Below are 15,043 nucleotides of genomic sequence, written 5' to 3' on the forward strand. Positions count from 1 at the left end.
TTTTGCCAATACAGCTTATTTTGTTCAGGGAATTGGTGCAAGCTATACCCGCAAAAGCACTCTTCTGCAGGTATACGCTGCACCTCCACTGGGAGGTTTGCCGATATAGCTATACCTGTAAAGCTTTTCTAGCACACCTGGGGCCTTAGGCTGAAATTACCTTCCTTGCATATTGTGGGTCCATGGCTATCTAAGTGACTTTCATAAAAGAGAAAACTGTAAGCGCAAGGCATGATGCCAGGTAATAACTCTATTGTATTACAAGGTAACACAGTAGCTTGGAAGTTGCTTTGTATCACTCCTCTACTTTGTATCATAGCCGAAGCCAAGCTGCCGGCTGCACTGTACCAGCTGCTCCATCCCTGGCTCTGCTGCCATGCCTGAGGAGGAATCTGGTGCGGCTCTCAGGTCACCTGGTTTGTCTGATGTAACAAATCTGTCCAATGTTTCCAGAGAGAAAAGAAAGAATGCTTGGCCGAGAAGCAGAGACTCCATCTCTACAGGGATCCGTAGCCCTGCTGCTCAACATTGTTGGAATCGCAGGACATGGTGTGAAAAAGTTGACCTGCGAGGTCCCTGGCTGCCAAAGGCAAGTTGTGTTCAATCCAATAAATAATGTCTCAGCTGTAATTACTTTCTGGATCATCTCATCTCTGAAGGTAGCAAAGTTAGTTCAACAGCTTTGGGCTTTATCTCCTCTTGCAGCTGTTGCTGTTTGTTACAGCAAGCACTTTCATTGTGTACTTTCAGTGTCTCCTCTATGCCAGAGAAAACCAACTGGATAATAGAAATATACAAAATACATATTTGTTTTCCCAGCAAGCAGCTTTTCTTCCCAGTGTCTCAGACAGAGAAAAAGCCACTTGTGATTGCTTTTTGCTGTTCCTTGTGGCTTCTTGAAAACATGTTCTTTTATAAATAAAATACGTATATGATGCAGTATTATGTTTTATACATACTCAATGTGATTCTCATACATATAGATGAGAAATCATTCAAAATGATTCATTTACCTGATGATTTTCACTCTGTGAACTGCATCAGCAGACTTCAATGTTCTAGAATTTATTCATTATTCTGAATTGTTTGCTGAATAATTTCTAGGGGTAATTTTGGGGTCTGTAGATTATTCCGAAGCAGACTATTGCAAGTTTTCACTATTCAAAATTCAAGCAGGGCATGTGGGTAATGTTTATGGTCTCTTATTGGATGAATAACTACATTTTCCAGTGTGATACTAAATTCTAAATGTGGCTTTTTGTGAATATCCTCTAAGATTTGCTTAGAGATCATTATTTTCCACAAACATTCCAGAATCAATAAGCTTGTTTGTTAGAATATCTCCAGAAAATGAACACAGAAAGGACAAAAAGAGTTTAAACAATATGTTTAAAGAATATGAATGAATGAATGTTAGTAGAATTTGCCCACCCTTTATATTACACAGACACCCGTGCTTTGCAATTATGTATTTGATTTATTTTAATATGTATATAACGCCACCATCCTAGTTTCTCTGGGCCCATATCTCATACATAATGGCGCCCTGGCTGGATTTCACCCAGGACATGTAGCTCTAAAGTACAGGCCTCTGCCACTTAAACCAACGTGGCAGCTGGAAGCAATTGCAGATTGATCTCTCTTATGTGATGGAGCCACTAGAGGGGGACAAAGACAGTTGACCATCATCAAACACACACACTGACAAACATCAACTCAATCCCAGTGAAACCTGCTCCCAGGTTACCCCATAGCACACAGCTGCCACTCTCAAGGAAGAGTCTAGTTTACAAGATGAGCTTTAAAGCAAGCTCTGAAGGTCATGCCAATTTTGGCTTTGCTGGACCAATCGGTGAAGCAAATTCCAGAGCAGAAGGTCCTCTACCAAAACAGTGGTTCCATTAGTCCCTGCAGACCAAACCTTGGGGACATTAGTAGAAGCTGCCCAGCTGATCTGAGAGGTGGTATGTAAGGAGAGAGGTAGGCTGTAATGCATCCAGGACTGGAGCTGATCAGGAATTTTCTGACAAAACAGGTTTTCGTCAGAAAATACAGATTTAGACCTCAAGTATTTTGGAAAAACATATCAGGTTCGACAAACCACAGACAGGTTTCCTGCCAGCTTGCATGGTGGGCTTCCGTGGAGCCTGGGCTTCTGGGGTATGTGGCCCTGGGGCAGCCCCACCAAGCAGAGTGCCCCAAAGTCAGAGACACCAGAGCTTCCAGGCTTCCTGCCACAGAGTCAGGAAGCCTTGTCTCTCACCAGGGCTCAGTTCCTGGCTCTGCAGCAGGGAGTCTGTCAGGCCGGGGAGCCCCACGTACTAAGCTGCTGACGTGGTCTGTAAAAGCAGCAGGCGTCCGGCACCTCTCGGTATCAGGCCATAAGTGCATACCCAGGCTCTGTTGTAGCCCATCAGGATAAACAGATTCATGATTTCTGATTATTTATGTTTTGTGTCACTGCAGCACCAATATAGATCAATGCTCCCCTGTGCTGGGCACTTAGAGTTGACGATCTACAGAGACCAGACACGCAAAGGATGGCAGGAGAAACACAGCAGAGCGGAAAAGACAGGCCAAAGTTGCAGTGGCAGAGGTGGAAATAGAACTTAGATCTCCTGATCCCCAGCCCAGTGTTTGACCTCCTGTCCGAGGGGCTTTTTATTTGACTTTCAGGAAGTGACAGCAAGTGTCACACCCAGCCCAACCTCCCTGTGGGCAAAGTTTGTGAAGAAACCCGTGAGCTGCTTTTGTGACACGCAGGAACCCAGGGATCTCCCTCCTTCTTCATTCCCTACATTACCAACCACATCAGACATGGCCTCTGAAACCTGCCCAAGCTGGCTGGACCCGCCTCCAATAGTTAGAGCTTTGTTAGTGCTATTTTGGCTCTGGCTATTGCTGCTAATAAAGTCACAGTAATGTGGACTTGTTTGAGAGGCCACACAAGAAACGAATCAATAATGTTTTAACAGTTCAGAGTGTTCACTCATAAATATTGATAGAAAAACACCCAGCCGCACTCAAAGTCCCGGCCGTGATGTGTATAACAGATGATCTATGTTTCCCTCCCCCAGATTCATCACCACAATCTTTGAAAGAAGATCAATTCATCACACTAAGAAAGCCATAGAAATAGGAAAATCAATCCTCAGAAGAAGAGCAAAAAGCAGAGGCATTTAATTATTACCCAACACAAGGTATTTACTTATTATTGCACCAGGGTCTTCAGTGCTGTGAGTAATTCCCTACACAAGACTGCAACAACTGTATCCAGTCTAGACTTCAAAGTACTTTAATGGAATGCAAGGACACGTATATGCAAGGACTTCAATACAGGTATTATCTGTCTATCACATACGTTCCATTTTAGCTATTTGTAAAGCGCTCATCAACATAATTCTTGCTGCCATGCAGGGTATTCCTTGATAATAAGAAAAATTGCTCTCCAGCAGTTGAACTTTTATAAATATATGAAACGTCCCACGTTTCCCCATCTATTCCAATATCACCCCATTCCCCTGAAGGAGATTTATCACTGCTTGTGCCAGATGGAAGTTCATCGCACTCACAGGTTCATGCACCTTGGGCATTAGATTACAGGTATTTCCAATGGATTTTTGCATTGAAGTAGTGGAACCACCTCTGGCTCAAGTCTTCAAACTTCAAAGGGCGGATCCTCTTTGGCAGAGTTTTGTTACTTGTATTACAGTAGGGCCAAGAGAGCCTCACTGAGATCAGGGTCTTGGTGTGCCAGGAGCTGTACACACACATAGGAAGAGATACTCTCTGCTTCACAATGCTTATTTCTCCCTCTTTGCTGTGAGGCCTTTGTGGGTGGGTGAATGTGGTGAGTGAGAGGGAATTAAAGGGGCAATCTTTGAGGACATCCAGCCCCCATCCAAAGTGAAACATGCATCTTTGGCTAAGGGATGGTCAGTCACTTCCAGGAGTATAAAGAGTTCTGCTTTGAACACCTTTCCACAGCTCAGCAACCCCAGAGAAGAGGCTATCTGCTGGGCACAGACTGTTCAGATCTGCCCTTCGAGCTTTCCTTCCTGTCTTTTGATAAGGTAACTGAGGTTATGTATGAAATGTTTTCGTATTCTTCTGATGTGCATGACAGACCCCAACCGAGCTCAGGACCCCACTGTGCCTAAGAGACCCTCCCTGCCCCCAGGAGCTTACAAACTAAGTGGACGGGGAGCAGAAGCAGAGCGGGGAAGTGATTTGCTGAAGGTCACACAGGGGCAGGAACAGAACCCAGCTCCCCAGCCAGAGCCTTAATCACTCGACCATGCTGGCTTGTAAACAAACAGGGCAGGGCCCAGCTATCAAATGAATCAGATTGCTGTAAAACCAGCCATCTCATCCATGCTTTTCCCGATCAGTTTTATTATTCCTACGTTGCTCTTTGCCTATTTCCCCAGGAAGAGCGTGGCATGAAGCTTGTAAGGAGAGTGAAAGACGAGGAAAGGAGAAGCAGCCTTGGAAAGTTTGATGTATAGCACCCACTAAACAGCCTGGGGGAGGTGAAAAAGAGGCACCATTTATAAGTAAAAAGAAAAGGAGTACTTGTGGCACCTTAGAGACTAACCAATTTATTTGAGCATGAGCTTTCGTGAGCTACAGCTCACTTAATCGGATGCATACCGTGGAAACTGCAGCAGACTTTATATACACACAGAGAATATGAAACAATACCTCCTCCCACCCCACTGTCCTGCTGGTAATAGCTTATCTAAAGTGATCATCAGGTTGGGCCATTTCCAGCACAAATCCAGGTTTTCCAAGGTGCCACAAGTACTCCTTTTCTTTTTGCGAATACAGACTAACACGGCTGTTACTCTGAAACCTGTCATTTATAAGTAATTTAGCTTTTCAGCCCCTGCGGGTCTATTGATTAGCTAGAGCAAATATGTTAATGAGGGAGATAAAAGGAGAGGTGATAGGAAACCAAATAGTTTCTTATCAAGCTAACTCCATAAAGTATGACATTTTCCTTTCTGTTCAAGCATTTCAGGCAGTAATGGTTCAGGACGGCCTCTCTTCAAAACCTGCAGGTAACTCCCCTTCCTATAAGTGGGGATGATGTGCCAGGGTCAAAAAGGATCTTTGGGTGATGGGTTTCAGATAGTTGTCCAGACTCCTAGTGTTCGCTCCATCAGTCACATTTGCTTTGTGTCTGGGTGGACTAAGCATGTTGGTTGGTAGCCTGAAGAAAGGCCGATGGTTCTAATCCCACGGCTAACAACAATTGTCTGAGCGGCCTTGAGCAAGTTATTTCACCTCTCTGCCTCAGCTTCTCTCCATCCATAAAAGGAGTTTAACGATACTTGTCCCAAAAAGGCGTTGTGAGGCTTAAGTAGTAAAATGCTCACATGGGACTTTGAACACATGAAACTGTAGATGGGTGCGAAACATGATCCTGTACCATTGAACATGGGGTATTACCAATCACTCTGTCCATGAGCCTTCAGCTGGCGGGGAGAGGTGATCACTCACCAAACAGCATTCCAATTTATTGCGGCTGCATTTCCCGGTGTACATAAAACCACACAAGGAGCTGCTAAAACAGCATGATTAAACCCAACAGATCTATTTCAGTGCCTCTAAGGTAATTTCACCTCCCTGCTCACCCACAGCCGAGGGCATGAACAGGATGCCTGATAGCTCGACCCTGGTAGGCTTTTCTCGTGTTTATTGAGCTCAGGCACCCTAGGATACCCAGAGGGAGCCTGCAGCCTAAAGTGAGAAAACAACAGGTAAGTAATAAAACGGAGGGACTGCTGGGGGACCAAGAGAAACATCCCCTAACAGTGACACTCTGCAGCAGGACCATGCAGCACCTTTCAGCAAGGCCTCCGTGGCATTTCAACAAGCATCACTAAGGTGAGGCAGGAGCCCACTCTTATTCCTACGTTGTTGACATGGAAACCAGAGCACAAAGAGATAATGGGAGCAGGATTGCAGCTTTTGGAGTCAGTGGCAAAACTTCAATGGTGCAGGATCCAAGCTCTTTACCCCTGCACCAATGGAGCAAATGAGAGCTTGCCACTGACTTCAACATGTGCCGGACCACGCCCTAACCTGCCTCTTGTTGCTGGGATTGTTTAGTCTGCAGAAGAGAAGAATGAGGGGGGATTTGATAGCTGCTTTCAACTACCTGAAAGGGGGTTCCAAAGAGGATGACTCTAGACTGTTCTCAATGGTAGCAGATGACAGAACGAGGAGTAATGGTCTCAAGTTGCAGTGGGGGAGGTTTAGATTGGATATTAGGAAAAACTTTTTCACTAAGGGTGGTGAAACACTGGAATGCGTTACCTAGGGAGGTGGTAGAATCTCCTTCCTTAGAGGTTTTTAAGGTCAGGCTTGACAAAGCCCTGGCTGGGTTGATTTAACTGGGAATTGGTCCTGCTTCGAGCAGGGGGTTGGACTAGATGACCTTCTGGGGTCCCTTCCAACCCTGATATTCTATGATTCTTCCCCCTCACCCTTCGGCTGCAACACCCATAGTCTGTACATCCCATCTTTGCCACCCCCCATGTTCCCCATGCTGTGCTGCTGCTGTCGGGAGAGGAGGCGGAGGGGAAGAGCGAGTCAAGGCAGGCGGAGATGGTGGAAGCAGGGCAGAATGTGTGATGGAGCCAGAGCTAGTGAAACTAGCAAGTGTGTTTGTGGCGGGAGTTGGAGGAATTGGGGATGGAGGGTTCCTGCTGAGCAGGCGACACAGAAAACGAGCCCCAGCCCGAGCTGCGATAAATGGAGAAGATGTCCTATTTCCCCAGGGCTCAGCTGGTGTAAAGGGGCTCATACCCTACACCACAAGGCACAGGCAGCAAGCCTCACTGTAGCTTTTAACCTCGCCCTGAGTGGGCTAGGGCAGCTGCTGGTTTCAGGTTCAGAGGCTAGGCTGGCCCGTCTCCCCTTGGTCGGGTTGCTTGCCAGTTTTATTTTAACATCAGGCACCCGTACCGGCCATTCTCACAGTTTACGCCAGCTCTTACGCTGGAGAATTATTACGGCTCAAAGCCTCATTAGCAACATTCTTTGGTCAGATGGGCTCAACACAGGCTTAGTTAGAATTTTTTATACCGTGTGAAATTCCTAAGCCTACAGCTACCCAGAGAGAAATCTACCTTTGAACAAAACACATCATACAGTATATTGACTGACATATCGAGAGAGACAGAGTGTACGACGCAAAGAAAAAGGAGAATCTTTACTGTCAGCTGAGGATCCCCGGAAGGGCCAGTTTGCCTAAGAAGGCAGGTCTCTCTGCACGTGGGCAGATGAGAGCAGACTGGTGGGAAACAGCTTATCAAAAAACACCATTTCCCCCCCCCTTGTTTTCACAGCAGTAGCTGTTTATGGAGCACAAGACTATTTCTAGCACTGCCTGTGTGATCCTGGTCACAAACGGATCCCATAGCCAGAAGCCAGCAAGCGAGACAGAAATAAAGGGTAACATTTTTAAATGACGTAGGAACCTAAATCCTATTTTCAAAAATGACATAGATGCCTAGGCATCTAGGTCTCATTGAAAGTCAATGGAAGGCAAGGTCCCAAGTGCCACGGGGTAGGTCTACATAGCAAGCAAAGGTATATTGTAGTGTGGGTAGGCATATGTGGGCTAGCTTCCATTAGGTAACAGAAGTAACGAAGACATTGCAGCTCAGGCTTCAGCATAGGCTAGCAACCTGAGTACATCCCCAGGCTCCCCAGAAGTTCTAGTCAGGTTGCCAGCCCACGCTGAAGCTCAGGCTGCCATGTCTATGATGCTATTGTTACCCGCGCAGGTAAACTTACCCATGCTCCAATCACAGCTCAGTGGCAGACACACCTTAGGTCACTTTTGAAAATGTTACCCATGTTTCAGGCCCCTCTGCAGTGGGAATGGAACCACACAGTCAGTTTTAAGGGCCCATAGGGTATGGCTGACAACAGCCCTCAGTTTGGACAATCATGATTTCCGCTCAGAGACGCCTAGGCGGAGGAAGGAAATCCCAGGGCTGGGGGAATCTAAAGTCCAACAGAACCATTTTTTCATTAATTATTTGCCATCCTGCACAACAGATCACCATGAGCAGCCTCGACTGGCAGTTTCGAGTCTGGAAATCAGTCCCACATGAGTTTGTTGCAAACATGCAGCCCTGAAGCCTGGGTCATCAGAACCCAAGCAGCCTGGTCAACTGTCTCACCTAAGTAAACGCTGAGAGTTGCTGGCTTCTCAGTGCTTCCCCTGAAAGCGTGGAACTCCTGGCAGGCTGCCATCCTCCCGAATGCCTGGAAGCTAAAAGTGCAGATGGAGGGGAAGGAACGTCCCAGGGGTGGCACCTTCTAACTCCTTTAAAACACACACAGCAGGGGATTTTCAGAAGCGCCCAGCACTGGCCTAATTTTGTTTCCATTAAAGTTGATGGGAGCTTTACCATCAACTTCAGAGCTTGGCTACCACTGAGCTCTTTTGAAAACTCCACCCAGAGTTTGTGGGGGGATCCAGCAAATCTTTGCTCGGAACAGAACAGCTGCTCCTCTTTGCTTAACATTTTACATCAGAAGCAAACCCAGCATGTAAGACTGAGATTTGCTCCTCCTGGTGGCTCACTTACCAGGTTGACGAAGTCCTGGTAACAGATCTTCCCATCTGAATTATTGTCTGCCAAGGCCAAGAGAACCTCCAGTTTGTGTGGGTCCAGCTCCGAGCCGTGTCTCTGGAGGAGGTTTTGGAATTTCTCAGGGCTGATGTAGCCAGTGCTCTCGGGGTCAAACTAAGAGGGAGAAAACAAAGCAAGAATTATTTCCTCAGCATTACACAGCACCTACAATGCTGACCTCCTAAGGGTTCAGCTGCAGGCCCAGCAGGGATGGCAGCAGCATTGCTGCTGAGTGACGTGTTGCCATGCAAGCCATCAGTTTTATCGCTTTTGCTGGTAGCATTATGAGCTGAAGAGGTCTATGCTCCAAGGGATAGAGAGAATTCTTCTACCATCATCCAATCAGTACCAGACAACCAGTTATACTAGCTGTAGGGACACTGTCTTGGATGTAGCCTCTGGGCTGGAGAATGCAAAAAATCTATGTCTGCCTGAGACAAGGAAGGATGTTCCAGGTAAACATGAAGGGGAGAGCATGAGGAGACCAAATCAGTGGGCAGGAAAGAAAACCCTTCCATTTCCTTAGGGAACAGCCTTAGGTCTTTGGTTGGCATGATCACCACATCAGTGGTCAGAACACGTGAGAACTCGACTAGTTAGAAATGAAGAGGGGCACCGCCCTTGCAAGTGGAGACCAAGCCAAGCTCCCAGCAATCAGAGACATAACCCAAAAATTCTAATACCTGCAGGGCTGCTAACATCTGCTTTCTAAAGTTAATTCCAAATCCCAACTGTGAGGCAAATAGGGTTAGGAGGACAAAGGAACCTCCCTGAATGAACTCTTGTATTCAAGTACAACCACCCCCTTCTCATCCTGATCTTGTTCAGTGAGCAGATGTGCCCAATTCATATTCCCATCAGCCTCTTCATTCAAACTTCTTTTACCTACAGCCCTTGCCTCGTCCTACAGATTCATAGCTCTCTCTTGGAGTCTGCGTTTCAAAGTAAACACAACACACAGAGTTTCAGCAGGTACTGCTTTGTTTGCCCAGTAGATGCATTTAACTGAGTGGTCATTTCTGTTCATGCTTTTATTTGTAAAGTTAAAACTAAGTGTCAACACTTGCTCCTGTCAGGCCAGCAGCCAGATAACTTATGTAGATTTTCAGATTCCTTATCCTGTCAAATACTGCGCAAAGAAACAACACAACTTGCATTTCTTGTCAAGCACTTTCCACCCTAAAGAATCTTGCACTGCTTGAAAAATATTACCCACATAACCCACCCGTGAAACGCGGGCACTTCGCTGGGAGTGGAACAGAGTAGCCACTGAAAACCATCCACAACAACAGATCTGGATGAGCAGAGAACAAAAATGATTCAAGGGGTGGAAAATCTGCCTTATGCTGAGAAAAGTAAGAAATTCAATCTAATCTCTCCAAGAAAAAGTTAAGAGGTGACTTGATCACAGTCTATCGGCAGCTACATCAGAAGATTTGTGAGCAGAGGTCTCTTTAATCTAACAGACGAAGGCATAACACGATCCAATGGCTGGAAACTGAAACTAGACAAATTGAAACTACAAAGAGGAGACACGTTTTTTAACAATGAGGGCAATCAACCATTGGAACAGGATACCTAAGACTGTGGGATGTTGTCCATCACCTGAACATCTTAAATCAAGTCTGGATGTCTTTCTAAAAGTTATGATCTAGCTCAGCCGTACTCAAACTGGGGTCACCCAGGCTGGCATTAGACTTGTTGGAGCCCAGGGCTGAAGCCAACGCCCCAGGCCCAAAGCTGATGGGCGAGCCCCACTGCCCTGGGCTGAAGCTGATGCCCGAGTGCTTCAGCCTTGGGTGGCAGGATTTAGGCAGGCTCAGGCTTCAGTCCCCCCTTCTGGGGTCGTGTAGTAATTTTTGTTGTCAGCAGTGGGTCATGGTGCAGTGAAGTTTGAAAACTTCTGACTAGCTCAACAGAAAGTTAGGGGCTTGCTACAAAAAATAATGGGGGTGAGGTTTTATGCCCTGTGTTATACAGGAGGTCAGACTAGGTGAGCATAAAGGTCCCCTCTGGCCTAAAAAAAGCTTTGAAAAAAAATAGTGTTTCCAAGTGACTCTACAGAGAGAGATTATCTGTCTCAGTTCTGTCTCAGTTCATTCATTAGTACAGCTCTGAGCTCACATGGTCTGCCTTAAGCCAATCACTTATCCTGAGGAGATGGGACAGGAAGCATTGCAAATGTTAAGATTTACAATGTCATTAACAAAACTTACGGGCAAATCGCTAGATAACAGTGTAACAAATCTTTGGCTGCCTAAGTCTTCTCAGTTATTACCAGGATGCACACCGCGGTCATCTGTAGCTTTACAGCAACAGCAGGGACAGAACTCAGATACTCCTATTCCAAAAAGTACAGGACTCTTCTATAACCGCCGAAGGAGAATCTCCTTTGTCTGTTAGCAGGACAACTCTGACACAGTTGAGTGGTTCTGACTCTGTCCAGTAGATGGCGGTCACGCATACACATACAGCAGCATGGACATACTGGCTGGCTCATTGCAATAGTGAGAATGCTGGATGGAAAATATCCCGAGAGGACAGGAGAGTCCTCCAGAGTCCTTTTGAGAATGTGACAGACTGTCACTGCAGCCTTCCCAAACTTCAAACCTGGTAGATAAACAAAAAACATAACCAACCCCTTGTGCCCCCTCCCGCAAGCCCATTCACCATCTTGTGGTTTCCTTGCTAAAGGCTATTTTCCCCCTTTACAAAGAATGGTCTTTGGCAAAATGGAGGCAAAGTCAAGTCATTTTAAAGAAAGATGATTCTCAGTTTAAAATCACACAGATCCATATCCGTCAGGACAGACAAAGGATCATTGACAGACTTTGGCAAGCATGGTAGTTTGGGTTTGAAGGAAGGAACAGTTTTAATTTGCTCTGTGCTTGTGCGGGCTCTCAAACCTCCAACCAAATTTTGCTTTGAATTGTGTTGCTTTAAACCAATATAAAAACTCTACATGAAACACAACTCAAAGCACCAACTGCTACCTGGTTTGAGGTCAAAACTAGGCATGGGCCCAAGCCACCAAGTTTGGATATGAGCTTTGGATATGGTGTTTGGATCTATGGTTTGCTTTGACCCATTAGAGAGGAAGAGACCAAGTGTAAAGTGCAGGCCCGGTTCTGAAGTTATCCAATGGGAACATAACTTAAGATCTGCCCAATACTTTAACCATGAACCTCTTTGAACTGTATGGTGAATCCAGCCTAAATTTCTGGTTCATAACAGGACTCCAAACCAGAGAAGTTGTGATAAGTTTCACACGACCGACTGATCCTTGAGCAACTGCAAGTAACTTTACTGAGCATCACCATTCCAGCTGGCCAACTGCAATGCTTGTGCGCTTGATTATCCCCTCTTCGCCTGCTCTTGGAAGGCCATGTCTGATTTTGGGGCTTCCAGACAATGATTAAAAGGCCTGAGAATGAAGAGACACCTTGTGGTCAGATGGTCATTTTCAGAAGAACAGCCTGAGCTAGAACAAGGAAGCTGAACTCTTTAGCAAGGTGGGAAGTTTGTATGTCAGAGTTCCTCAGCTCAGGTCTGTCTTTAGTTTTCAGTCACATGGAGCCAGAAGTGTCTTCTGGAGTAAATGATACACTCAGGCATTCTGAACGAGACGGAATGATACCTCTGGACTTGTTAATTGAAAAGTTGCTTATTTTTGGACATCGTAGAGTCTATTTATCTCCTTACCTGTTCCCTACATTCCATTCACACCGGCCTGGTTTCTGCAGCTCACCCCAGAGATGCTAGAGCATTCCCCTTCTCCTGTTATCTGGAGCTTCTTTCCCGCATCTTTCCATCTTATCAGCTGTCCATCTCATTTCAAACCTCAGCTGAAATCAGCCCTCTTCTCCCTTCCTGATGCATCTTAATTTCTCTCTCCCTCTCCTATTTATTTTAATTTAAAACTTTGTGACTGAAGTTTTAAGTACATGGCGGATGCAGCCTGAATGAGAAATGCTATCCAAAGCATGGTTTTACATCTGTATTTATTAACACCTTTGCAAAGCAGGAATAATATCGACTCTTCCTCAGGCACAGTGCTGAAAACTGAAAAGCAAAGCGGTTTTATGGCTGCTTCCAAATCAGATAAGTGTTTTTGTTGCTGCAGAGACTTTTATTTCTAAATGGATTACAAGCAGGTTCTTGGGAGTGTGAACTGCGGAGATAATCAACATATTAAACCAAAAATGACAAGGCAGACACTTGCTATTTCAATGTATCCTCTGAAACACTCAGTAGAAAGAGATTCCCACATTAAATTCCGTATTAACTCCCCCCACTTTTATCAAGAACGCTGTTGCTTCTCAGCAGAGTACAGAGAAATCTGGTCTTCCACTGGTGACAATCTGTTAACTTTAACTCAGTATCTGCAGGATGTATTGGATTTCCGTCAAAGATTATAATTCACCGAATTACTTGGTGTCACTTGAGTTCATTGATCTACAGCAGTATCCCCAGGCATTGAGGAGAGACGCACAGAGGTTTTTTTTGTTTGTTTGTTTTTAATTGTTATAAAGAATGCTGTATATATATATATATTTTTTTTTTATAAACACACTGTATGGAACAGGCCTGCACTGGTGATGGAATGGACTACTACAGATGACGCAAGAGATCTTTTCCCGTTCTAATTGCTACATCTCTCTTAATCCAGTCATGAAATGTGATATAGGCTTTGTAGTTCTGAATCCATAAAGATGTTATATCTCCTCTCTTTCTTTGGTGCTGGTGAAAGCTGCTGGATTGAGAGCCCTGAAGACTAAAGCCCCTTATTGATCCACAGAACAGATGGAGTATGCAACACCACAAAGCTTCCCTTGCGTGTCTTCCCCCTTCCAAAATGCCTTATCTGTGACCTAGCCACACCAGTGCTGACAACATAGTCCGTTCTCCAAGGCCCTTCCATCCTTGCCCTCTCTGGCAGCCAACAAAGATGCCAATCAGCACCAGTTAGGGACAATGGGTTTTGTGATCCTCAGCTGGCCTGGAACCCGACAACGTCACCTGTGCAAGGAAGTTTGAACACCAGTTTGAACACATGGCCACTACAGCTGGGTTCCATCCTAACGCAAAACCCGAGGCAACTCCTGGCCAAAGTGCTGCCAGCTTGTGTCCTCATCTGGATGCAACATCCGCCGAAATGCGATATGTAGCAAATTAGAAAGCCAAAACTGACATCAGATCGAACCCATTTCTTTTTAAACATGAAAACTAAACAGATCCAAACGGCGAAACCAATTTGCTGTAACTTCAATTTTGTCTAGTCTCAACCAGCTCTCAGTTGCTGGGAGATTTGCCTTTGATTTTCCAACTTGACTCAGAAGAGCCTGTATCCCATTGCCTCTCTTGGTAGATAATGATATCAAGCTTGTTGGCTGGATTCAAAGTTGGAAGGAAAAGGGGGGCGGGACAGGAGCATTTCAGTGCAGAAGGTATATTTCCATGGAAACATTTTGGACATGAAAGGGAGTTCACTGAAAGCAACATGATTTCAACAACCTTCTCTCTTTCCTAGCAGTGAACAAAAGCTTGAATGCCTGCACCTTTTAGCTGGCTTGGTTTGGACACAGCAAAAGAAAGGCTGGCTTGGCAAGCGGCCCAGGTGGCAGGGGAACAGCATGCCAGCAGCTAAATCTGGCACCGCGCTCTCCATCGAGCGCAGTGGCTGAAGAATCCACAGTACAAACCTGACCTCAGCGCAAGGCCAAGTGTTTCGAAGAGGTCATCTGTGCATATGGCTTCAGATCGCTCACTGAGCCAGCTGAGCCCCTAATCAGAGGGCTTCTGCCGCACAACTTCAGCGGTCAGCTGCCAACCTGCTCACGCGAGTTCTCTTGAATAGAGTCATGCTACGGCTTCCCTTGCAACAATCTCTCTGGATTGAGGTTCACAGCCTCCACAGTTGCTACCAGGGTCTTCTGAAAAGCCTCTTATTTTTTTTTGTTTTGTTTTGATGCAGTTGTCCAAAAAGGGGGAGGGAACAGGGGGTTAACAGCAGAGCGGAGGGGGCTGCTGCATGCGTTCGAACTGAGATGGAGGAGCTGCCTCAGTGCAGGAGCTGTCAGTGGGGGCGAACGATTGGAAACAAACAAAAGAAATGATCTGCAGAAAGTCAATGCTGTATGTTTTCCTCCATGCGTCAAGTTATGTCTTTGCAATGAGCCCTGTGATGTGCCGTGCCTTCGACAACTGGCACCCAATCCCAAAGGTTGATTTCTCCACCAGTTCCGAATAAAGAAAGGGCAAAATTAACCCCCTTGATCCCAACATCTCAAGCTTTGGAGAAGTTCAGATCCTAATGCTGCATCTAGCCCCCTTTGCAATGAGATGAGAGCTGAAAGATTGGATCCTAATACCATAGCCAGACTCAG

The 15,043-nt window shown here is 45.8% G+C and overlaps 1 protein-coding gene across 5 annotated transcripts in view; it reads right to left on the reverse strand.

The window, feature by feature from the left end:
- The window catches only part of RHBDL3 (rhomboid like 3), a 132,130-nt gene that overhangs the window by 56,766 nt on the left and 60,321 nt on the right, over window positions 1-15,043 (reverse strand). For all 5 annotated transcript variants that reach the window (XR_012154757.2, XM_073310419.2, XM_073310418.2 and 2 more), the window contains one exon: window positions 8,613-8,771. Coding sequence is in view for 4 of the 5 variants with exons in the window: in XM_073310419.2 (XP_073166520.1) it covers window positions 8,613-8,771 (159 nt within the window). In the remaining variant the exon portion in view is untranslated. The remainder of the gene's footprint in view (window positions 1-8,612; window positions 8,772-15,043) is intronic.

The sequence above is a fragment of the Lepidochelys kempii genome, chromosome 14, assembly GCF_965140285.1.
Source record: "Lepidochelys kempii isolate rLepKem1 chromosome 14, rLepKem1.hap1, whole genome shotgun sequence".
In the NCBI taxonomy this organism is placed as follows: domain Eukaryota; kingdom Metazoa; phylum Chordata; order Testudines; family Cheloniidae; genus Lepidochelys; species Lepidochelys kempii.